Consider the following 27,174-nt stretch of genomic DNA (forward strand, 5'->3'; position numbering starts at 1 on the left):
ATTTAACCCCGAAAACCTCATCTCTGTGTAGCAAAGTTACACAGTTAGAAGTTTTTTGTTGGCAATGTTGGTGTCTTGGGTCGGTTACATGTGAGACTCCAGAAGTCTCAATCCCTGTCTTTGAGGTTTTGAGGTAGAAATGGACATCCTTGGTGTTTACTGCATCTTTCTCTCAAGTTCTGTCATATAAAAACATCATATGGACATGTTAAGAAAGTACAAAATCATAAATAGATTGTTATTAGATTAGGTCTATACAGATAAAAAGCAAAGTTAGCTGAAAAGCAAGAAATCTTAAAATATTAAATGTAATATTGTTGCATGTAAGACAGGGAACTATTCAGTCTATTTTTTATCATAACGTTTTTTTTTTTTTTTCCAGCCCACAGTTTTTTTCTAATAAACCTCATTTCCAGCCGGATCTGTTTTCAGTTTTGCTCAACCAAATGTTCACTACTTCCCTTGAACAAAACAATGATTTCACTTTGAATTTATTTTCCGTTCTCCAAAGCAGAAAATAAAGCATCCAGCAGACCCAGCGCTTGTACTTTTCCGGCATTTTCAGTCTCTTCCTTTCTATCTTTGCACGTCTCCATTTCAGCATCAGTTCAAACATCACACAATTATAAAACAACACAACCGACTGCAAAACCCCCGTGTTGCATGCCAAATTTTTGTCTCAATCAAGGTTTGCATAATATCCACGGCCTCTCAGACGTGGGTGAAACACAAAGCCAAAAAGTCCCTTTGGTTCCTGAAATCAGCCGCTGTGAGTGAATCACTTCTTCCTGGGGCAGTGTGACTGAAATCAGCCACTGCCTCCAACTTATTGGCACTTTACGCACACATACGCAGACACGAAACGCACTTTCCACATCAAAAGAGTCGTGTAATTTCCGGCACAAGCAATCATTATAAAAAGTTCAGAGATCTCAGAAACTGTGTCTCTATGAAGCTGAGCGCTAAAAGCAAACAGCAACCCCGTCATTATCATCTATTTGCTGCACACCTATTGATATTCAGATTTTAATTCAGGTTAACACTGACCTCGAACACTCACATACACAATTTCCCTTTATCCACAGAAAGCTGGCTTTTGTTAAATAATGACATATGGCGTTGGTGCGTCCAACGCTGTGACGTATTCTTGGTCATTTCATTGCCAGTAGGACTCCGTCTAGCCACAAGACGGATGGAAAAGTTGTCCGAATGATGAAGTATTATGCTCATAATGGTATTATTCTATCAAAGAAAAAAGACAGTTTATCTCACAAACGTACTGCAGACTTTGGAGAATGATTTTCCAGGTGTCTCCCTTGATAAAGACACAGATGCGCGTAGGATAGACGCACTGCACCACCACCTAATTACTATGACACAACTCCTACTGTGCCTCCTTCTCACTTTGACGCAGCCAAGTTCACAATGAGTCACCAAAAAAAACCAGTCAGGAGCAGGTAGATACACCAGTTAAAGCCAGCAACAGTCACACTGGCTTTGCAGTATCATGAGCCGACCGCCTAAAAAACACATTTTCAAAAACTTTAAAGGAGAAATAAAACTGAAAACAAGGGGAGGGAGAAAAAAAATGATGTGGAAATAGTGCCAAAGCAGGAAAAGGGTTGGAACAGAGGACAGGACGGGATAGTAGCAGGTCGAGGTGAAAGGGTTGTCTCATTAATCTTAAAAGGGCGCAGCAGAACCTTCAGGATGCAAATGAAACTATCAGTCTTGTCAGAGAAACAGATAAAGGGATGGAGTGATAGAGGGATTGACGGGGTTATTAGAGGGGAGGAAAAAGGCTGGGAACAGTAAAAGAAGAAAAGACAACAAATTGATGGGAAAGAAAAACTAAATCCATGTAGAATTTTCCCTGTCGCACTGAAAAAGTCCCAGAAAGAGCATTTAAGAGACTAAAGTTACATTAAAAGTCAGTAAACAGACTCAGCTCCTCCTGACATGAACATGCAGCTTTGTTGTCACTGTTCTGGTTGTTAACGTCTGATGGGTACAGAAAATATGATGATAAGTGCAGTAATATTTGAAGAGCAAACATTTGAGGAACAGTGACTCATTTTTATCAGAACATACACAGATTTATCACAATGTTTAAACCACCTGCCTGCCTAATATTGTGTACATCACCCTTTTATCATCAATGAATTAGATCATAAAGATGTGAACCCGGAAGCTATCCTGTGGTGTCTGGACGCAGCCCGTTGGCAGCAGATCATTTGGTATTAGTGGATTGTGGGGGTCTCCATGTGCCAGACTTGTTCTTATAGGAGTGCATCTGGAGGTTTGGCTCCCAGGTCAATGTCTTGGACTCCTTGCTCTGTTTGGTGTAGTTTTTGTGGTGTTGTTTTGTCCTGAGGGCTGACATTTGAGAATCAGTGGAACAATGTTCAGGGTGGTGGTACACATCAAAATAACATCTGCATGAATGTCTGTGAAGGTTCTCAGTCATCCAGGTCATGGTTATTCTCGTAGTTTAATCGTAGCAACTGGACTTGCTTGAGTTTCTTGAAGACGTCTAATGGCTCCTTAAGGACATAAGTATCTGGAACTCCCAACTAGTCAGTCAGAGCTGATGAAGCCTCTTGGATGAGAGGTGGAACGTCTTCAAGGAACTCAAGCAAGTCCAGTTGTTATGATTAACCTACGAGAATCTGCATGAATGCAACAACCCAAGACATCCAGCAGAACCTCCCACTGTAGCGTAATGATCAATGTTATACACAATAACGGTCGGTGGTTTTAATGTCGTGGCTGTAAGTGTGGTGTGCTGCACCTTCCTGCTTCTGAAGTCAACATTTGTTGAATTAAAGGGTTTCAACCTTTATCTTGCTGCTTGAGCACATCTCCCCTAAGAAAGTATGTGACAATTAAAAAAAACTTCTGAGTTAGTCAGTAACTATACAACCCAACAGGCAGATTTCTGAGGTTGTTGATGTGAAGCCTGGACAATGAAGCCCAGATTGTGTGAATGGAAGGCATTAGCAGGTATTAGCTTAGCAGATGTTGCACTTTGTGTACGTGAAATATCCTCACATTCTGCTTCCATGTCATGTATAATTATCAGAATACACCGTGACTCTTGTGACCTTATCATTTTTTATTTCTATGCACATTTTCCATCTCTAAGTCATACAAACTTGAGAGCGTACTCGATCCAATCACTTTCAGGCGTCATGTATTTGTGCAGTGAGGAAGAATGTGGCCTAAAGCGACTAATCCCTCATATGAAGGTGTGCAGAATTATGAGGCAGCCTCATTACCACAGAAAGCATGACTCACCAGCACACACCTCTGTAGCCGAACCACAGAACAGGGAAGGGCAAGATCTAGAACTGGGGTTGAAAAAAAAAACTCTTGGTTTCTAACATTGGGAGGAAAATGAAATAAAGGCGCAGTTTAATCACAGTTTAGCAGCTTCTAGGAAAAGGTATCGAAATCACATGCTCGGTAAATGATGGATGTTAAACATGTCCAACAAGTCCTCAGAGTCGATTCTCCAGAGTTAAAATCAGTTCCTAAAACACTCTGGGCTGCCAAAAAATACAACATACAGGCCACAAGAGGTTTAACAGACACTTAAAGGTCAAACATTAGATAATGACTCTCAGATGGATGCAACACTTTAGAAATATCCAAACTACTAAAGCTCGACATCCAGGCAATCAAACGTTGTTTTGCAAGTAGAGAATAAAAGGAGCAAAATAAAATGCACCAGAATATGGTAATGGTCTGCACTTAGGGCAACTTACTCAGGTTGTTCAGGTGGTAGAGTGGGTTGTCCTCCAATCGCAAGGTTGGCGGTTCGATCCCGTCCACACGGGCAAGACACTGAACCCAAAGTTGCTCCCAATAGCAGGCAGCAATGGCAGCTCTGTCACCATTGGTGTATGAATGTGTGTGTAAATGGATGAATAAGAAACACATTGCAAAGCGCTTTAGATAATATAAGTGCAGATATTACCACAATATTCCATACCAGGACTATCCATATGTCCAAGCGCTCAGAGAAAGGTAAAGAAGTGGATCAGATCTACAAGTTAAAGTGTCAAACCCAGCCAAGAAATACTGGAAGATGGGATTTTAAAAGGTTTCAAAGCTAGTTAGAACTTTCCAGGTTGAAGACAGATTGGATATGAACTTCTAAACTGACTGCCAGTTTGTGGAAGAACCTTCTTCAACCAGTGGCATTCAAGAATCTACGGAGATGTTTATGCAGGATCCATCACATGCAATCAAGTTCTCTAGTTCTTGGCTAAACAGGAGGAGGACTCAAAGATGACCAAGTAATGTCCAGCCCCCTCCTCACCCTGACTTTAGTCCATATAAGTACCTGTGACCCTTCACAAATGTGAGATTTACAGTGCAAAGACCAAGAAAAGAAATAATTCTGAACAGCTGGTAAACCTACTTTTTTCCTTATTAAACATTCAAGCTTACGGTTCAGCAGCATTATGGTTTATATTCGTTCAATAACAAACTTCATCCTGAGGAATACAGTTTGCCTCGTAATTGTGCATGCAGGGTGTGATTCTAGAAATCAACCTCTGACACAGAACAAATTGCATGTGTTATAGGTCAGCCTCCAGAGACGAACTGGAATACTGAGAGACATCAGAGGATTGTTAGGCACCAGGAGGTGGAGAGTGAAAAGGTGTTGGACGGCAGAGAGCTCTGGCGTTCGGAGTCCAGTGAGGTGAAATTGAAAGGTGCATCAGGTGGAAGCAGAGAGTGTTGCTGGTCATCGGAGTATAAAAGCAGTCAGTCAATGGGTTTGTCTGCGCAGTGACAAGAAGAAATCATTAGGTGAGACAAGCTGTACTCGGAGCTGCCTCTGTGGCATCTAGTAGATGTGACAGTTGATGAGGTCCAGTCTCTTTATATTTGGCTTTGCGACGCTGCGGGCCAGTGATCAATTGGTGGGGCGAAGGTCAGCTGTCCCTCCTGGCTGTCCCTAACAAAACAGTGGACTGTGGAGCTCCGCGGAAACACTGCAAGTCATACATACAGTCGTCCTCAGATGTATTCATACCCTCCCATTAAAAAAAGGGGAAAAAACAGCTGTCACTAAAATACGTTGAAATTAGCAAAAGTAATAATAAATTTTTAAAAAATGAAAATCACGACATTGCTTTTGAATTGTGGTTCAACAAAAATATAAATATTTTTTAAAATTATTCTTTTCACCCACAATACAAAAGCACCATCTTATTTCACTAAATTATAATTTAGCAAATTTTTATTTATTATTACTTTTTTCAGTTTCTAGTTATTTGAGTGGCTATTGTGAATTTTGCCTTTTCTTTAATGGAAGGATATCAACACATCTGAGGACGACTCTACGATGTCATTTGATTGATGGTTGCAGTGAATGTGCACAAATTGAGACATAAAGTGAATTCTCTCTCATGCTTTTGTCTTTTCTGTGCAAGATTTGTCGTGTTATCTGCAGGATGATGTTTTACACCAGACGAAAAACTTCACAATCAACCTTCCTCTTGTGTCTCTTTTCTCTCCAGCCCTCCAGACCACTCAGCCTCCAAAGGTCCTTTTCCCCCCAGAGAGACAAGACACAGTGATAGAGATCACGCCTGGTAAGGAACAACTTCTCCCCTCAACTTTTTTATTTATTTTTTTTAGGTTAAAGCCTCCAAAGCTCCTCGGTTTTTACTGTAGATCGGTGTCTTCATCTGTGGTGCAAAGTGCTCGTTGCTCCTCCATAGAACAGCAGGTTCTGTTGGGACACTTGAGTTGTCACAACAGATGTGATCAGTGCCACTTCAATGTGACCTTCAGGCATAAATGAACTTTTACTCTCAGGAAGTCCCCGCAGTAGAAACCTGCACCATGAGTCATAGTTCAGTGTGCGATGATGCAGTGATTAAAGAATAGAAATAAGTTTTTTTTTTTGTGTTTACTTTGTGATGCAAGTGTGAGCTGGAAGGTCCAACCCGTCTGTCTGCTGCCACCTGGTAGATTTACATCCAGGAAGTCACAGGAAGCCGGTTGTCTGGAGTGAAAATGGCTTCGCTAAGTATGAGCTTCAACTTGCTAATTGTGTATCAGCACTCAAACTTCTGGTTCACACTTCTTGTGGTCTTCTTAGACACCATCATTATTATGGAGGTGCTACATACGGTTCCTTAATGCACCAACGCCATTTCCAATTATTGGCAACTGATTTTCTGTCCATGACAATCTAGAAGGTGAAGCTCTTTTCTTTTCCTTTAATTGATGATTGATTGTTGTCACTGCTAACTACGGAGATTCTTCTCTGTTTGTGGCAACTGGATATCGGCTGTAGGACAAGAGGTTGTTCTGTTTTGATAAAATGAACTTAGTGTTCAGAAGCATAAATATGATTTTATTCCAATGCACTTCTTGTCACATTCATTCAATACCTCCTCATGGTTGGCTGGCTGATGCCATGGTGTGTGCTGAAAGAAAATCAAGTTTTCGTACACAGCTCTGAACCGGTAAATGAGAAACAAAGTGGCTCGGACCAATCGCTATTCCAGTACTTCACTATTTAGGGAGGAAAGGGAGGAAGAGCAAGGAAGTAAAGGGTCAGTAGGAGAAAGAGGGAAGGTAAATCTGACACATGCTAACTATGTGAATATATTAACTTGCTAAATACTGAGCATACTTTTCCAGAATTGCAGGCCTTACCTTTAATTGTGTGTTAATGCTAGAATGCAATGGGTCTTCCTTTTTGTTCTCTCCAGTGTCCTTTGTGATGGAACTGCTCTTGCTTCTCTTCTATAGCTACATACATGAGGATAACCATGTTATGTGTAATTGCAGTACTGTAAAGCTTAAATGTGTCTTACTATATGGTTGTATTATTCCAGTTATGGTTGCCTATCTGCCTTAAACAACAGATATTCTTCCAGGCTTTTACTTTCGATACTTGATTGCACTCAATGACAACGTTTATTTTAATTTGGTAAGGTCAACGAGAAAGCAAACATTCCTGTCTCGGCTGCTCTATCCATCACCTTGACTTCCACACTCCACTTCCCTAAATAAAGGCCAAAGTACTTCCTACATTGGCATTGAAGTTTGGGTTTCGCCATAAATCAAGAGGTGCAGAACTGTCCAGTATGAAACTAACACCTTGTGATGCTTCCCCGACTGTGTTGACTAACTTTGTTTACTATTATTTCTTTTGTGGTGGTTGTATATTGGAAACATCGACTGCATATAAAAGATGGATGTGGCCTCACGGACTTAAAAGTGAAGCCAAAATAGGAGCGTCTTAAAGCTGCAGTCTTTGTATCAGCCAGCAGGGGGCGACTGGTTGCAAATAAAAGTCTATGAGAGAATAATCCTTCTTCTTACTTCATTTGAATTTCCCTTCTGGGATGAATAAAGTATTTTTCATTTCATTTGTTATCTCAGTAAACATTTTTCTAATGACTTTATGGTTTCAATTGCTAGTTTCAAGACTTGTTGAATGCAGCATGATGCTAATTTTGTAAATAATTGTCCAATTTAGAGTAAAATAGACGATAAACTTTGCATATTTCAAGGGATTCAAGGAAGTTTATTTGTCATGCCAGCTCACAGTCATGGTTGTGGTGTGAAATTAGTACTCGGGTCCCGTTTTGTTTTGTTTTGTTTTGTTTTTCAAGAAAAAGGCTAATAAATAATAAATACAGTAAAACAAGAGCAAAATATAAGTTAAAAAAAATACAGCAATATAAGTGAAGTTAAGAAAAAAAACAACATTAGAATAGAAAGCCAAAATTAGTTATGTTTAGTGTTAAGTGTGAGGCTGCTTTGTCATTGACAGGTTGCTGCTGTGTCACCACACACAGTGTTCTTGTTTTCTTCAGACAATCCACCATTCTGTCATTCTGTCTGATTTCAAAATTCAAGTTTTCCAGACCAAGAAGGTTACAGCGAAATGGCAAACTTGGGATTCACGACAGTCCACTAACCAGTAGTTGACACTCCATCACTTCGTCCATCCTTTATATGCAGTTTGTGATCAGAAAACGTGGCTGCTTCACCAAAACCACCCCTCCAACTCCAATAGTTTCTCAGAGTTCAGTAGAGAGCCACTTTACTGAACCCTGATGGGTCATTACTTCCATCTGTAGGACGGTCAGAGGTCAGGTTTGGCCACAGAAGAGCCTCCATAGAGCTGGCAGCGTTTCAGTGTCTTGGGTCAGATCACTGAAAGATGGCGGATCAGTGAGCGTCTGTCAGAACACACTCTATCCGCTCCAGTCCTGCTGCGTTTTTGTTCCTTTATCTGCTCCAGTCGGAGATTAACAATGACTTATGAGCAGATATGTTCTCAATCCAATTTACTTTGTGCTCAAACATTTGCAGAGCCCACACACGGGACTCGGTGCGGCGGCGCCTTATCTCCTGACGAGACCTAGAAGACGGTCAAAACTATGACAGCTTCAAATTGAGTCTTTTCACTTTGCTTCATCTTTGCTGGATGCTTTCCAGACTGAGCGTAAAGGTTGCTCGGATCGGCATCAGCCTCGGAAATGTCATTTTAGCGCCGTTATCATTGAGGTTAACAAAAACCTATAAGCTGTTGGATGAATCTATGAAGGAGACAAGAATTAAGAATGAAAAGGCCCTCATTAGGGTTTAGTTGTGGACTGAGCAGGGTTGTGTTGTGAGCTGGTCGGCTGCTGTGTGTGTGTTTAAGTGCGTAAGGATGCATGCGTGCGTCCTGCTGTTCGGCGGCCTCTCCGACAGCGTCAGCGCCGTGGGCAGAGACGTGTCGGGATGTGTGTACGCGGCTGTTTGTGTGTTTGCGTGTTTCCATTAACTCCAGATTGATGTAGTAACAAATAGGCCCTCAGGCCTCCGTACGCTGATTGCAGCAGGGACACCTTTTAATGGGCACCGCAATCTCACCCCCAGCGCACACACAGACACACACTTACAGACCACACAGCAAGACACACACACTCGTCGACACACTCACACAACCACAGTGTGACCCCGCGGTGCATTTTTAATTATCATCTTGTTCTAACCTGGGGGAGATTTACATCAGCGGCCACAGTTATGTTGTTCATTTTCTTCTTCCTCCTCTTCTTCTTCTTCCACTTTTTTTTTTTTTTTNTTTTTTTTTTTTTTTACTTCCTTCTCATCCCTTTATTCTTCCTGTACTTTCTTTTCCTCTTCATTCCTCATTTGTTTTATTGAGACTCTTTTTTTTTCCCTTAATGCTGGGGGTGATGAACACAATTCATTACGCTGCCTGTTATTATACCAGTGTGGTCCACGGGCAATAAGCGCACAAAAAGAGCTCATAATTAAAGATCGATTTATGATATAGGGAAAATTTCAAAAAAATAAAATAAAATCAGAGATAATGGTGCTTATCCTGGTAGATTTATCCCTTAAAACCCGGCACAGTTGGGTTGTGTAGGTGTATAATGCAGCACAGAGAGTATAAAATGAACGCAAATACATTATCTAAATGTCAAATACATTTATTGGGAATTTGACTGTATTTTTTTTAACGAAGCAATAACATTAGTTTTGGTGCTGCAGGTTCTCCACAAGGAATATATTATCTATTCTGCCATTATAAACACACTTAGAGTTTCCTAATAATTTCTCTGTCATCTTCTTCTCTTATTAAATTCATTTACAATTTCTTAACTTTCGTGGTTAATCAGAAGCAGGTGAAGTGGGGAAATAAAAAAAAGTCTATTCTGTGAAAAATCAAAGGAAAAACTAATTGAGTAATTAGTTTTAAAAAATTTAAAAAGAGAGAGAGAGTTTCCATTATTTTTCTTGGTATAAAGTCAGTAGAATAGAACTGACAAAGCAAACTGATGAACGTTAACCGGAGAGTGAAAATTAATGTGAGAGCGGCGTCGTGGAAACGCACATAAACCAAAGCAGGACAAACGGCGATACGACTTAATAAATTAAACACGGTTTCATTTTAATAACTGGGAACGTCAAATGTTCCTTCCATTCATCACGAGCTCTACGCGGTGCTGAGGTTCATCATTTACCTTCAGCGACTCGTCTCGGCTCTCGGACCTAAATGTCAGTCATATTTAAAGTCGGTGGAGCTCGGCTAATTGCTGGATTGTCAAATGTTCCCGTCATCGATCCATCCGTCTTTCCTGCAGCTAAAAGCTCATCCTGGGTTTGATTTAAGGCCGGCGATGGGATTTTTGGGCACCTTAGACTACATTTGGTGAAATGCACGAATGAATTAACAACTAATGTCTAACTTTGTTTGGAAACGGTGTAAATTAGGTTTATGTTAAAATTTAATTGAGTTATTAAAGAATTAGCAAAGGATTAAAAATAATAAATAATATCCTTCAAACAGCTGCTAACTGCTTCTTCTTTACTGTAGCTGCTCCAAAGCTTCAGAGAAACTTCTCACAATAAAAAATTTCTCCTACATTTACATTTTCAAGGAAAATCTCAGGATGTACATGTTTTTATTGGCTTTTTCTGTTTCTTAATGGTCCTAATTTGTAGTATTTCAATGTATTTTATCCTAAGCTTTTATCTTATAGTTTGTAATCATCTTTTCTGTTACAAACTGATTCCTTTTTGCACATTTTTCTGTTGATGCACATCTGTTAACTCCTATAAGACACTGTTTCTTTTTGCACATGCTGCATAAATAAACTTGATTTAATTCATTATAGCTAGATTTACTGAATTGCACTTGAGATTTTTTTTGTCAGCATCTCCAATAACATCATTGTCTCTGACTTGTTTGTTACAAGAAGCTGTTATTTCTTCTCTAAAGAAGCAGAAGTGGAGTTTTTCGACTCTCACTCATGTCTGGTGATCGGGACAAGGACGCTTATTGTTTATCAAAATTCTCTCAAGTGTCTCGTATCAATAGAGCCCGAGACTGTTGACCTTACAATTGTGGAGTTGTGACGAAACTAAATTGGAGATTTGTTGGAATCTTCTAAACTATGAGAAATGAGTCATACAGCAATCTTAGCAACTTAGAAACTTCACATAAAGAAGCCAAGACGCAAGACAGAAGTAGCAGATTTTATGTGATTCTGCAGGAGAAGAGGTGGAAAATCAGTATATATATACAGTTATTTGGACCTTTCCGTTGCGCAGACTTTGCCCGAGGACCAAGAGGCTCTTTAGGAACTGAGGAACTTTCCTGCCGTTTGACCACGAGAACCACAAATTGAGATCAGGTCCTGTGAGGAGCGGCGCTCTCCTGGAGTTTCTGCTTGGCAGCGTCACTGTGACTTACAAGAAATCGTTTGAGCGCATTAGTCTCCCGTGCTGCCTCCCTTTTGAGCTGCTTGAGATGGAACGTATAGAGACTTCCACTGACTGAACCTCCTGAACTCTCTGCCGCCTCCCGGCACCCGCCAACGACATAAAATAATTCAACTCTTCTGGACTCACAAAATGGAACCGCACCGAACAGATGATAAAAAAAAAAGAGTCACTTTGCAGTTTGTTTGTGGCACTCAGAAAAATGTATTCACCATTTTTACGGCTTCTCCTTTTTCCAATGATTGCATGCGGGAGTGAAGCTTTTTGGGGCGTCGCGTGATCCCGCCAGAAGTCATAGTACAGTCTGGACATTATGCCAAAATCAGCTCACAGCCCCGAGCTCTGCACAGAAACTTGTGTAAATCCACAGCGTGTTATTTTTACACTCTGTTTTCTGTGCATATTTAACAAAGGACATGTTAATTAGTGAGCTGGCTTGTTGCTTTACTCTGTTTGCGGTCCCTCATATCAATCTGTACATACTGCTGAGTCTACAAAATATGAAACTTAACATTTGAATTTACTGGTTTTAACAGACGACATCACCCTCTCTTGATCCTGGTTCCCCTCCATTGGCTGTGGCAGTTAATTAGAAGATTTTGCCGATCACTTTTGAAGCTGGTCAGGGTCTTGAACAAGTTATTTGCTGACCCCATATGAGCCTGTTTGCAGCCTTAGAGCCTCATGTGGGGCCACGTTGTGTCGAGGGGACACATCTTTAGATAGTTTTTAATCATTCTGGTTGGTGCAAATGGTTTATTCTTGGTGAATTCGTTTTTAAAAAGGCACATATTTGGACAAAATATGATGATTTAAAGCTTAGATTTGACCAAGTTTTCAGATGGAACAGCACATCGCATTCCCAAAGTCGAGACTGGAATCTTAGGGTGATCGAACGTGGCTTTGGAGCGACCTGCCGAGGAGATGGAACTGCTGGATAAATATAAAATCACTTCTTAAAACCCATTTTTATTGACTTTAATATGACGCTTTGTCGTCTATTTTTATCATCTAATTCATTTATTTAATTTGTTCATTTTATTATATTTTACTTTTATTTATTTGCTTGTTTGCATATTTTTAAAAAATTATTAATACTAATATTTTTATTTTTTTCCTTATGTTTATGGCTTTATCCTCCATTTTCTTTACTTCCACTTGTTCTTTTTTCTAACTTGGATCTGACATTTTTACCTCTTTTATTATTTTATCTGGTCTTGCTGTACAGATTTAGTTTGAACATCTTTTACCATGTTTAACTCTTTTTTTCCCACTTTTTCTTTTCTGGTCTTTCTCTCTCTACTTGGGCGGATTAGCCTTTTGTTGTTCAGTGGTTTTCCTCAGTATCCTTCTTTTCTTTTAGTTTTTCTTCTTCTTTGTCTTTGTTCTTGTCCAAAAACACTGCAACAGATTATTCTTATTCCTATGATCTAAACTGTCCTGTGTGATTGTGTGTCTTACCGAAGCCCACCTGACACCTGCCCTCAGCCGTCTCATTCGCTGCCGACGCACCGAGCACTCTGGGAAATTAAACAGCCATCATGGAAATCACCTTAACGAACGCTCAAACACGTGTCCACTGACACGCGTGTAGACGGGGCAACACGCTGCTCATTTCTGGCATTATGCAGATTAAACAACCTCAAAGACGCACGCAGCCGAGACACGCAAAACTCTGAGACTATTAACCAAGTAGCCGACTGACAGAGAACGTATTTCTGATATCTGATTAATATTTTAGGTCCTCACACTCCCTGACATGTCAGTAAATGATTCCCGCATAAATTGAAGAAATAATATATTGATTTATTCATAATGGAAATTTTCATTAGCTGCAGTCTTGAGCTTGGACCCTGCATCCATACAAACAAGTGGCGCTCACTGATACTTGTGCACACAGAGTGGTATTAGATGCCAGTTTGAGGGCTGGCTGTGAAAGGCAGGGGGGAGATAAGGAGGCAGGGTTTCTGTCTTCTTCCTTCTGCCTCCCCTCTTGTCTCTCTTTTCCCGTCCGTCTCTGTCTCTTTTTCTTCTCCCCATCGAATTTATCTCCCCGCGTCTGTCTCCCCTCGCGAGGTGTCGGCCTCTATCTTGCCTCCCTTTCCATCCGTCCATCGTCCCCTCCGTCGCTCGCTCCCTCTATCGCTAACTGTCCCTTTGTCTTCCTTTTTCGGGCTCGTTCGGTTCCTGCTTTAAAATGACGATGCGTCATGTCATTATTCCCCTTTCAAACTGCCACCGAGAGATAATGTGAGGTGGGAGGGGAACGGCGCCAAATGAATGCAAGAAAGGTCTTTTTTACTTCTTTATATTTCAGATTTTCGATCCGTTAGAGGGAAAGAGAGAGAGAGTTGTTAGTCATCCTCGGCCGTGTAATTCGCAGCAGAATAACGCAGCGCCGGAGCTCCAGAGTGTCAAATTATCCGCAACAGAACCACGCGGTGATTTATTCTTTTATTTTTTATTTTTTTGCTTCCCCGGTTAAGGGTGATACAAACCTTATCTCTGTAATAAAACCTGAAAACTGGTGCTGGGAAATAAATGGAATTAAAGATGGATTAAGGGAGAGAGAGGAGCAGTGGAAAGGAGTAGCGAGAGGAGGGAAAGGAGGACAGTAGGCGAGGAATAAAGGAAAGTACGGGAGAATTTAGAAGTAATAGCGAGACAAAGGAAGGGTGGGAAGAAGGTGTAGCAAAAAAAAAATATGTAAAGAAGGGGGAAGCTGAAGAATAGAAAGGCTGAGGTGAGCAAGAAATTCAGAATACATGAAAGTAGAAAGAGCTTGAAAAGAAGACGGATGACTGAGGGGAAAAAAAGAGAGCAAATAGAGAAATAGGAGAAGCTTAAACACCAATGAAACAACCAAGGAGGAGGTAAGATGGTTAGAAACGAGGAGGGCAGATTGATTTAAAGAAAAGAAGAAAATCTGGAACAAACAGTGAATGAGAGCAGACAGAGGAACATCAGGCTTCTTGTTTCTTGCTGGTGGCCTTTACCTGGAACCAGCAGATTCGAGCTAACTAGCTAAGAAACAGATCATTCAGTCATTTAGTGTGATGATTTAAACTTCACATCATGGGATAGTCGTGAATGTCTGATCATATATAATTACACATTAGGAATGGTCAGTTTAAAGTGATGCGATATCCAGAATACTTGAGTTTCAGTTTCATAAATCAGAACTCGTATTGTAATTATCTTTCCATTTGGCTTCCAAACCATGTGTTCATATGCTGGGAATCAATGTTTTGTTTTTAATGCCATCTACCAGCACGAAAACACAGCAAAGCAACGTATCTTGAGTAGTGTACTACGAAGCAAGTTTGACATAGCCAGGCTTTCTTTGTGTAAGTCAGCAAAAACTAAAGCCCCAGTCAGAGATAGCAGGTATCACAAAGGTGGTTTTCAACTGTCTTTGTCAACTCAGACTTTCTGCTTCAGACTCTGTTCACATAGAAAGGGGCCTTTAACGCGTCACGTGACTCTTCTTCTGCACCAAATGAAACGATCGTGTGCAGCTGCTTCAGTCAACATGTTGTTTTAATGGAAAACAATGATTAATATAAAAATTATGATGATTAAAAGTGCTGCTAATGCAAATGGTGCAAGACAGGAATGCTGGTAGAAAACTGTTAAACGTGTTCAGATATATTTTACTGATGCAGCTGCTGATTTCCAACTGACAGCTGCATGTTAAAGTTAAAGTTAATGCATTTAAACCTGATCTTGTATTGAGGTGCATTCAGGTCTGACACTGTCCCATAATGCAGGAAATCACTTTAGTTTTTGCCCAATTAAAGCAAAATTAATGTTATTGATTGAATATTTTCTGTAATAGATACCAGCTGCATAGGTAATCAATAAATACTCAGCGGCAGTATGAGCAGTGTGAACGGACGTGACATAAAAACATATTTATGTGATTTATGCATAAATACATGTCTGGTTCCCATGGCAACGCAATGCAATATTTACAGTGTACGGTACTGTAACTACACGACTTCATTCAGTGATATTCGTAATGTACAGATCAACATGTTTGCAGATAAAACACATTCCTTCAGCTGAGAATCTGTATCGCTCATAAATAATAACCAGGAAACGATCTGGTTAAAGGGAGACGATTTAAATCCAAAACTCTGAACATAACCTGGACCAGGTTAGCTCCACCGCATCAGTTACCATGGAGATCTAGCTCCACAGAATCAGTTACCATGGAGATCTAGCTCCACAGCATCAGTTACCATGGAGATCTAACTCCACAGCATCAGTTACCATGGAGATGTAGCTCCACAGCATCAGTTACCATGGAGATCTAACTCCACAGCATCAGTTACCATGGAGATCTAGCTCCACAGCATTAGTTGCCATGGAGATCTAGCAGTTTAAAAGGGAACCACCTTTGTGACACTGAAAACTCTGACTTTAGGTTCAACATACCTCGATAACCCACAAATGTCTCTCCGTAGTACAGCCCAACTGAGACACTTGTTGGCCTTGGACATGCTAGATAGAGTTGTTCAAGTTTGACTGTACAGAAGAAGAAGAAGCAACAGAAAAAGAAACTTGTTTTAGGAAGGGACGGTAGCAGGAAAGGAAGGGCACTCAAGGACACACAAAAACACAAACACACCTGCCAATTAGAGGATTGTGAGAGCACCTGAGTCGCCTCTTTGTCATTGTCAACACACAAACACATTGTTCTCGTCTTCATCAATCTCTCCGTTCACAACACAAAACACACACACACGAGACCCAAACTATCACATTACATAATACAGTACAAGGTGTTTAGCCTTTCCATCAGTGTCATAATGTGCAAACTCACAGTCGCACACCGGCGCCGGCTCACAGCTGTCTCCATGCTCTGACATAAACAGGCTGCCGACGGAGCCGAGAGAGAGAAAATAGAGAGAAAATAAAAGTTGTGAGGGAGGAGAGAGGGCATCAAAGGGATTGGGAAAATAATTGCAGGTGAACGGATGATCAATATGCGATGAAAGCGCGATAAAGAATGGATTTTGTCCTTTCTTTCCTTCAGTCATCTGGGGGACTCATGAATATGGTAAACAGCTTTTGTTTACAACCTTGATGGAGGAGGAGGGACTGATGGGAGGAGAGGCGAGGGGAGATGAAGAGGGTGAGGGATGTGTGCGACGGAGGTGAGGCGGTCAGACGCACAACCTGTTTCGCCGCCTTCTTACGGGCAGAAATAACAGCGGCGAGGGAAAAAAAAAACCTGAGGTTTGAAGAAGAAGCGGACTGCAAGGTCGCAGGTTTAAGTAGCTGGCAGGGAGGTCAGGAAGATATTAGCAGGGAAATTGAACCAGTCGTGTCGCTGCCTCGGGTCAAGCACCGGTTAAGCCTGTGAATATGTGAAGCTGACTGAGTTTCCTGACAAATGTAGAAGAAACATTCAAAGAGACAGCTGGATGTGAACGAGACCACGGGTAAATATTAAAGCGGAAACAGCGAGAGTTGTCGTAGAGTTACAGCATTTGTTCTGTTTGTGATAAAGGAGTCGCAAAGTGGTTTGATTTGTGACCCTTAAATTAGATTCCACCTGCTGTTAATCCTGCATTCTTATAAATATACAGATGATGTGGCGAAAACTCAAAATGTGTGTTTTGTCTGCCACACAAAGAGAGCGTGGGGGAATTGTGTCAGACGCACAGCTTTCCACAAAAACAAAAAATAGCAAAGGTCACTGTTTATTGAAATTAAAGAAAATATATTTCAGTACAGAAGTTTCATTGTTCTTCCGAATAGACGCCATTCATCGTTTTCTTGAAGGTTGAGGTCAATGACAGTCTTTCCTCCCTTTTAAAAGCCAGCCCCCTCCTCACCTGTACAGAGTGTGGCTTGGAAACAAATACAGAAATTAATATAATTAACAACAGGAATTAAATGGGTCTCCTGCAATGGTACAAGAATAAATTTGCTATAAATGGTAGAATTCCACATGAGTCGGTGTAACCGTAATGTGTTTGTAGTTCACATGCAGCAGAGACGGAGACAATAAACAGACAGAGGTTTAATCTGATATTTTTTTTTGTTTGGTTCTAAAGTCCCATAACTTAACTTTGGGACGAGCCACAGAACCCAAAGGATCTGTTCAATCAGGTGGTTTTAATGTTGTGGCTGACTCAGATTCAGATTTGCTTTATTGTCAAAGAGTACAACGAAAAGTAAGGTGCAGGCCTTTCAGTGCAAAAAATATATAAAAACTTTGTAAACAACTATATACAACATAATATAATATATATAAAACCTCTATATATAAAGATGAAATTAAATAATAAGCACAGTGCATGTTGCACAGAGGTAGTGGCAGCTGCATATTAACAATATATTGCACTTATTACGATAAAGAGGCTCTGACAGCAGTTGGAAAGAAGTTGTTTTCAGTCTATTAATCCTGGTTTTGATGGCCCTGTACCATCTGCCCGACGGCAGTAGCTCGAACAGAAAGTGGCCCAGGTGGTAAGAGTCCTTTAGGATGGTGTTGGCTCTCCTGGGGCAACAAGAGCCATGAAGGTCCTCCAGTGTGGGTAGAGGGCCCCCAATGACCTTCTCAGCCATTTTGGTGACTCTCTGGAGTTCTTTCCTGTTTGCCACTGATGTAAATATGAGGCGTTGATTGAAATATTCCTCATCATTTGCTGATTTTAAACCTGGTTGTTGCTTAGTTTGCTCAGAAAGTGTTCCCGCTCAATGCTAAAGTTGATTTTTAAATGTGGTGAAGGTAGAATAACATGCAGCAAACACAACAAAAACACAGGGTCAGGTTTTAAAGTGACAAACATGCTAGGAAACAGTTGACATTCTACAAAAGCAGCACTTGGTTGTGAACAGGTAGCGTATAGTAGGTGAGTGGAAGCTATTTATCACTGAAGACAGCAGCCTGAGAGCGACGGAGAGTGAATCAAAACAGGAAAAGTTGGAGGTCAGAACGAGCTGATAGATGCTCTTTTGATTTGTGAGAAATTATCTGGTGCTACAAGCAAGCAAGTCAATATTAAAAATTAATTAATGCAGCTTTGAAATAGTTTAACCAAAGAATAAGTTCATTTGAAGATGAGCTGTTTTGGTAAATATAACAGGAGACACATAGGAAGTAGTGCAAAGGATCCATGAGGTGTCTATCTGTAATCCACCTAGAGTTTGTTAGGTTTTAAAGGAATATTCCAACAATTCAATAAATATTGTTCTTCCTTAATGTTCAAGCTGTGAGGAGGAGATACAGAAGTAGTGAGTTTAGGTGTGTTGTAGATAAAATACTGTGTTGAACAGACTAACAGTAGAGTGTTAACACTGCAGGAGGTTTCTGTAAACACTAAATGATATTACTTTGTTGTACAGAAAAGGCGCCACCTTTCAAGCTCCAGCATGAATGTTTAAAACCCAGAAGATGTACAGATTATTAACAAAGTATTCCTTCTTATTTAGGGTTCACGTGGCTTCAAAGCTCAGTTATAGGAATCTTCCAGTGGAGAGCTGCAGGCCCCGACGCTGACCTCTGACCTCTGAAGAAAGACTTTGATTTAATGAAAGTCTGCTGGTTCTTCCCACCATTTCACAAGGATTCGGTGTGTGATATCTGCAATTAATTATTGCATAATTCGATGCCTGGAGGCTGTAACTATTCATTAATTCACAACAACATTCATTTGTATAGAGTCATGGGGGGATACTGTTCACTTCTTTCCAGCCTCTTTCAAGTTTTTTTTTCTGTTTCTTGAATCACATGAACATCATTTGGAGGCTTTAGGCTACAAATGATTTCACAACAACACGATGCGATTATTACATCTATGAACATCATATGTTTACCGTGAACTCTGGAGGTTTTGTTTTCGTCGTTCTTTGTTTTATTTTCGCCAGATGTGACAAAAAGTTCAAAAACAATGTTGCTTTTGATCCAAAGTCATAATTAACATAGATTTTTTTTTATTGTAGCTACAAGCTAGCTCCTGCTAATTGTGCACTAAAACCTCCTATTTTGAAGAAATAGTCCATAAGATTTAGATTCTCATATATTTTTACTGACAGCTGTGGGTTTTTGTTGTAAAACTAACAACATGCTAATCATAAATGTCCCACAGTTTTGTTCAAAGTGACTTTTTATTTGATATTTGAGGTCAGGAATCTACTCAAAGAACAACTACACAGGTTGTTTTTTTGTTTTTTTTTCTATGATTTTTCGTCAGAGACATAATTTTACATGGTCTTTACCGTCGTACTGATACAACAATGCTGCCTCTTTAAAATGCCCAAGATCCACTATGCGTCATTATGTCACATATGTTGGTGGACTTTATCACTAACAATGCAAACTAACATTTAGAAACACAACTACTATGTGTAACTACAACAGATTTATTTGTACAAAGAAAATCAACTGAAATCGTACCTGCTCTTAAAGCAATCGATTTGTTGCAGTGGGAAAAATCTATTTGTTACCCTAAATGTAGTAAATCTACCTCAGTGTGTTGAGTGAACTCTGCTTGTCAGTCTTATTAGCCTAAATTAATAATAAATAAACACAAAAAGCTGGTATTTGCAGCAGAATAAATAACTTGAACCTGCTTATTTTTTGTGCTCAGAGCAGATTAGCCGCCTGTATGGCTTCTGAAAGTAGAACTGCTTCAACCAGTGATAAAACACAGACAAGTTCGCTGTAGTTCTAAGAGGATGTGTCACGGTTTGGGGGCTGCAAGGTGGAGCAGTGGTTAGCACCGCAGCTAGAAGGTCGCCGGTTCGCATCGTGGTGAGGACGCCCCGTTCTCCCCGTGCAGCGTGGGTTCTCTCCGGGTTCTCCGGCTTCCTCCCACAGTCCAGAAACATGTTGAGGTTAATTGGTGATTCTGTGATAGACTGGTGACCTGTCCAGGTGAACCTGCCTTCACCCTGAGTCAGCTGGGATAGACTCCAGCCCCCAACGACCCTAGTGAGGATTAAGTGGTGTATAGATGGATGGATGGATGCCACGATTGGATGTACAAACTGCTGTTTGCAAAGTTTATACGTTGCTATTTAAGCATGTGCTTGAGCAACATGCAGCTACACCAAAGTCTTCTGTGAAATAAATGTCATTAAATATCATTTAGGTTAATTATGGTTGGCCAGTGTGAAGTTGGGATTCTGGTTTTCTTCCGAAAACAATGTTTTAATCCTGAAGGCTGCTGATGTGGCACGTTTCTCCTTTTGAAGCTAACACCAGCGATTCTACGACAAATGAGAATTTGTTTGGTTGAGAGCAAATGAACCAACCGATGAACCAGTCATTCTGGAGACTACAGCCTTTATTAACACTTCAAATGACCAACCACAAACTGATTCTAAAATTATGTGTGATATATTGAAAATAATACAAACTAAAGCTTTACAGTTAGAAATATGAACTCGATGAGAAAAGCTACTCAGCACAGCGAGACGATGAGCATTAGGATGATCTGCTGCTGTGTGTCGGATACAGAATCTTAAAGACAGAGACTCAGGACTGCGAAGGTGTGAAGACATTTGATTTAGAAAAATATTTCACAAGCGTCATCACAATTTGATCCGAGCATTGAAAACCTCTGACGCACAAAAGAATCAGCGTTTTTCTCCCTGAGCCGTGCCCACTTCCAACCAGGGAGAGAATACAGCAACACAAATGCATAAATACTTCATGTAAAATCACCAACAGTGTTCAAACTCGCAGAAATGCAGTCGGTGTTCATGTAGGATGTTTATTCCTCAGAGCCAGAAAAGCCATTCAGGGGGCTCACGCTTCATGTTTATTCATTTATTTACATGCTGGTCTCTCTTTGCTATTAAAATTATTTGCATATTTTGGTGATTTTTGATTAAAAGTGGCTGCAATTATGTAATTTCACACAGCAGTCATTAAATTTTCATCTTGGTTGCTTCATTTAAAAACAGAACCAATCAATTTATGGTGGTTTATACTGCGGCCAGGATTCTCTGAGAAGCGTGTTTCCAGCGCTGCCAAGTTTAATTAGTTTGTTTTACACTGTAATTCCCACTGATATGAACAATATTAGTATGATTCAAAGAGCCTCAAATGTTTGGTCAAATGTTAAGAACAATAGAAAAGAGTTCTGAGGCTGAAAAAAAAACCAAAAACCCAGCATCCCCCGCTGTCGGGTTCGCTGTCGTCTCCGTGTCTCCATCACTGTCTAATTATTTCTCCTGCTGTATTTCCACTTCCTCTCTGTCGTCTTCAAACTCTCACTCTCTCTGTGGGATAAGAATCCTGTGGAGCCACAATTGGATTTTTATTAAGACAAAATCCCCTTTGAAAATCTACCTAAACCAGAGCGCGTGTGAGAGTGAAAGTGAACGGATTGATGGCTGCGAGTGTGAGTGGGGTTGGTTCTCCATCATGTAGTGATACAGAACCTGGACAGCAATCAGGGGCGCTACAGGTTTGTTATATGAGATGGAATGCTTTAAAGGTGTATTGTAGGTGTGTTGTAAGTTTTTTTCTTTCTTCCTGAGTCTTCGTAATGTTGAATTATAGAGTTTAAAATCCAATGTGTCCGATCAGTCCAGTTGTAGTTGATCACACAGTCAGTAAAGTTCTAAACTGCACCTCGCTAACATCATAAAGACAGAACTTTTAAAGCCCAAAGAATGCAGGGTTTAGCTGAACAATTTGCACCAAAGTCCACTAAAATATTTTGATCTTTGGCCAATTTGAAGACAGTTCAGAGCACAGCCTTGATGTGTTTAACTTGATTTCTTTCTCTCTTGATTTTACGTAGATGAAAAAACACAATTCATGGAACTGCTTGAGGTCTGGCTGAAGCTAAATCTATCACCCCAAAATTAACTTTCTATACAGCCAAACTGCATTGAAATACAGACATGTCAACAAAAGGAAAGACATGCACGGGATGTAGAAGTCACATCCATGTTTTCCAGGCAGACACACAACTGACAAGCATGTACATCCCTGTAGTGTAGTAGGTACATGGACAAAAGCTTTGGGCTGCTCATGGAGGAGTCTCCACCGACTTGGGGAGAAGATGAAATTTATGGATCTTAGCGGACTCATGAATAGTCTTGGACACTCGAACGCTCACTGAAAGAGGCAGGAAGGAAGGATGGAAGCGTAAATGAGCAACAACTTTCACCCAGCAGACCGTTATTCTTACACTTAAATTTCATTCCAACATGTTTGAGACTTTTGTTTTTCACTTGTTGTTTGGTTTAGGCACCAAAACCTGGTTAAGTTTACGAGATATCATAGTTTGGGTTAGGGTTAGGGTTAGGGTCCGACCTTTTAACAACAGGTTCAAATCTGCTCCTCTGTTTTCTGGTCTACTGGCAAGATGAGTGCCATCGATTGTATTTGATTGGCTGATTGAAAGCGATACAATAAATGTGAAGAATATGTTCATACATCATTAACGAATGCAATCCGGCAGACAATATGTTTTCCCCTTAAAACATAATTGATGCTGCGGTTTAGTTGTATAGAAACGTACATAAGGGAGACAAACCTGCTTAAAATCAAAGAATTTGGAGGTTTTTATGTTTCTCCACATGAGTCTAGACCTCCACCATGTTGCCACATTAGTTGGAGGCTATTGCTTAAACCTCTATTGTAAAGTTTGGCTAAAAAAGCATTAAGTGTACTTGTTGGTAGACTGAAGCTCTCAACAGTGATTCTTGCAGATTTCCATTTGTCATGTAGATGGTTTCGTTGGTGTTATGGTCGTCAAGATGACTGATGGTCAGTCCACTTCCTTTTCACTGCTGATCAGATGCAAACGTCCTCTTCAGTGTTTCTCTGGTCCTCCACTGACTGCTGGGTCGTCCATCTACTCCAGTTTTAACAGGTGACTGAATGCATTTGTCCTTCATCCGTCGCCAGGTTGCGTCACACTTCCAGAGCTCTGGTTTAAACTTCAGCCACGTATCCTGACCTCTTATTGGTCCCCTATTTAGTCAGTGCAACAAGAGAAATAAAACTGTCATTCACAGATACTGAAGCAAGAAATTGCAGCTGTGGCAGGTATATTTGATGTGAACGTTCGGTCTCCTGCGCTGTGGAAAGCTGCCGCCGCTGTATGAAACAGTTGCTTACAGATGTAACTCAGTGGCCACGAGTAAGAATCCTCTGGAGCGAAAAATGAGCTCCCAGCCTGGTTCGTGAAGGTCTTTTTTTGAGTTGCATTCTGGTTTCCACACAGTTCATCCAGCTGTGGAGGAAACAAGTGCAAACCAGGCTCATGTGCTGGATGTATAAACAAAGCTTTAAATCATGTCTGGGTATATTTGTGTACAGTTACTCATTTGTATAATCCGCTGATAATCCTCAACTTCCCCAGAGAGTTGCTCGTATTCAGTGACTTTCTCTGGTTGCGGATGAGTTCAGACCTCCAGGTACTGAACACAAACTCTGACTATTCATTTAGAACAAGCATTCATTCACAATATGAGTTTTTATTCCTTAACAACAGCCCATCTTCGTCTAATTTAAACTGGTTTAACACTTCTTATGTCTTGTTGTGGGCTCTGGAGTCGACCCAGAAAAACGTCTGCTGCCTTATAGTTAATTTTAGCTCTAAGGTGCACACTTCCTGTTTCACCCTCGCAATAAAATCTTCTCCTCTGCACAGATTCATTACAGTGCATGTAAGTCCATGGCTGCATTTAGTGCCCGTGTGTGTGTGTGTGTGTTTGCTCTCTAAGGGCAGCAGTTTTTTCTGTTTTCTTTTTTCATCCCTCTTAACATTTTCACACCTTTAACAGCTGTGGGAGCAGGAGCAGGAGGACAGCAGTCGTAGAGGCATCTTAAGTGGAATAGTTTGTTTCTATCACTTTTAGATGTGTAATGGAGGTTAAGAGGTCTCTGTCACTCACCCTCCTGCTACAATAGGCGACGCTGCTCATCTGGTTCGGATGACCTCAACACGGCGATGCTCAGCAAGTTTCTTGAAGGGCAGCGACGCTCAAAGTGGTTCAGTTTTTAGACACCAACATGTTAATTACTTTCAATAAGGTTACTGTTTGTTTGTTTTTTGGATTTCAAGCTAAAATTTTATGTTTAAATATGATGAGATGTTATTTATCTGAATGCTGAATAAAGCCAGGATCAAAATTCTTGCTTCATTTCAGAGACATGATAGAGTCAGAGGTTTTTAGTCAGAGGACTTTGGATTTCTCTATTTGTCGATTAGAAAATACAGTCAACAGGCAGAAAAGAAAAATACATTTTGGGAATCAAATGTTCTAAAAACAAATACACAGTAGATGGGAATAAAACTGGAACACTTGGTGTATTTAAGTCAGGATTTCTTGCTGACAGTATGAGGAAAATTATGTTAAGAAAAGTGGCCTTTAAAGAAAAAAATTCCATAAACTAGTAAAATTTTAAGCTTAAAGAAACCACAATGAAACTGTCCCAGCAGATCATTTACAGAGACAATCTCATCTTAAAATTACAACTTGTTTGAATTTGTTAAGATATGAAAACTAAGTATTAATGTAATTTATATGTACCACAATGTGTGTAAAATAACACCGAAATATGTATTTATATTTTCCCTCCACATTTATTATGTTATATTATAATCTTAACTGCTTTGAGTATTTTTATTTTATTTTATTTTTTTAAGGAAAAAAAAGTCTTAATTTGTTTCTAGCTTCTTAAATTTGATCATTTTCTTCCATGAATATCTTTGAATTGTGGACAAAACAAAATATTTGAGGTCTGATTGGTAAATTAAATGTCAGAGAATTATTTTTAAAAAATGTCAAACAACTGATCAATTAATCAAGAAAATATTCAGCAACTGAATGAACAATAAACATAATGTTTAGCTGCAGCCTTACTTGAGAAACACTAATTATGAGAAATACTAAAGAAAAACTTCCTTCTCTCCTTTAATTGAAGAGAACCTGAGGAATTATACCAAGTTTTTTTTTTTTTTTTTTTTTTTTTTTTAGGAACAACTTTTTTATTCAAGCATCTCAGGTATTCACTGCATTGACTGCTTTTACTTCATTAGTTATACTTAAATACTCATTTTTACGAAGCAACAGTCCAACATTTGGCGCCTCTGCAGGTGACTCCTGTTGCTTTGGTTTCTTTTACAACAATCATTCCCCAACTTCAAACAATGCAGCCATTGATTTAACCAAAGTTACATCATTCTATTTCATGGCTGTTTCTGTTCATCCAGTGTCGTGTTGTGTTTTTTTTTTTCTACCTATTTTGCCTGCAAACAGCGTTAAACCACCAAACCGGCTTTGATCGACTCACCGGCCGGTACAACATGTTCTTAAGACCACTATTGCGTCAGCTCTTCTGCAAGATAGCGAGGTGTATCTTTGGAGAAGTCTAATTCCAGCTTTAGAAGTAGTTATTTTAATCCGAACCACAATCTTTCTCGAACACTGCCCAAGCAATTTTTTACTCTAAACCCGGCAGAACCTTATCCACAGCAGAGGAAGAGCACAGGCCAGAGTTTGTTTAACTTTTTTTTTTCAAAGCCGCAAGCAAATGATGACGACCTGTTCATCGAACGGTTGGATCAGAAAATGTGTGTGTGTCACCCTGGAGAGTCATTACAAACAATGTGTTCTTTTAATCGTCGAGTTAAGGCAGTTTGGCTGGGAAAAGAAAAAACTTAAATCTCATCAAACAAATTACCCAAACTTTCTCTCCAGTCTATCTGCACCTGCTCAACTGGGAACAGCTACAACAGCCTGAAACCATACACAAAATTAAAAGCGTCCAGTCATTGTAAGGCCCCCCAGCTGTTCAAACCACGGATGACTCAAACAATTCGGGGACCAAATTAAGTTTTACAAGCGTTCCTCTCTTCGGTTTACTTTGCTAACCGCTGGCTGCAGAAGTAGAACACTCCTGGATGTTTGGGGACCCTTGGGTAACAGCTGTCAGTCAGCCATCACCTGCCACCCAGTTCTGTCATGAATCCCCCCCACCAACTCCCCAACACACACACATGCTAACACCGCCGAGACCGAAACTATTAGCACTCCGAACCTCATGTGGGTTTACTTTTGCTTTCTCCTTTCCTGATTCCCGGCTCTGTATTCAGCTCACAGCCGACCACCCCAAAGGCCAGAACCATCTGCTCCTTCCTGTTTTAATTCATCTTTTTTGTGTGTCCTTATTTCCAGAGTTGGACTTCTGACTTACACGCACAGATATAATGTTTGAAGTGTCTCCTCTGGCTGGATATGAAGCCCAAAGTCAAAATATACATAAGATGGACAAATTATTAGACACATCTCAATGTGAGGCCGCTTCCTCGCCGCCGTCCTCCAGGCAAACCTCTCTCAACCTTCTCTAACTACAGCAAGAAAAAAAAAGCCTAATCCTCGCCCTAAACTAAAATCTGCACGATTAAATATTTTTATATTAACAACAGACCAAGTGGATGTGTCCAATGTATAAGCGGCCACTTGTGCAGAACAGAAAATTGCCCATAAGCTCTATTGTTAGTCACAGATTTAAAAAGATGTCGTACAGGGTTCCTACACATTTGAAATTTCAAAATTCCACACGTTTTTCAGACCCTAATTTCCATAAAATGTAAATTGTGAACTTAGTTCACTTGATGTTGTCGGACTTGGTCTCATGCTGGGTTTAGCCTAAAACGCTGTGACTCTCAGTGCAGAGGATACAGTGACAAGACGAAAGTGTTTTTTCCCCTGCATATGACTCACAGGGCTGTAGGGTGGCGCAGTTGGTAGCACTGTTGCCTCGCAGCAAGAAGGTCGCCGGTTGGCGTCCTGGTGGGGGCACCGGAATCTTTCTGCGTGGAGTTTGCATGTTCTCCCCGTGCCCCGGCTTCCTCCCACACAGTCCAAAAACATGTTGAGGTTAATTGGTGATTCTAAATTGTC

General features: G+C 40.3%; 1 protein-coding gene across 1 annotated transcript in view; it reads left to right on the forward strand.

Moving 5' to 3' along the window:
- il1rapl2 (interleukin 1 receptor accessory protein-like 2) overlaps positions 1-27,174 on the forward strand; it is a 487,645-nt gene that overhangs the window by 374,312 nt on the left and 86,159 nt on the right. Inside the window, exon 6 of the mRNA XM_008282278.1 lies at positions 5,535-5,609. Coding sequence (XP_008280500.1) covers positions 5,535-5,609 — 75 coding nt within the window. The remainder of the gene's footprint in view (positions 1-5,534; positions 5,610-27,174) is intronic.

This window comes from Stegastes partitus, unplaced genomic scaffold (genome assembly GCF_000690725.1).
Source record: "Stegastes partitus isolate 25-593 unplaced genomic scaffold, Stegastes_partitus-1.0.2 Scaffold265, whole genome shotgun sequence".
NCBI classification, from domain to species: domain Eukaryota; kingdom Metazoa; phylum Chordata; class Actinopteri; family Pomacentridae; genus Stegastes; species Stegastes partitus.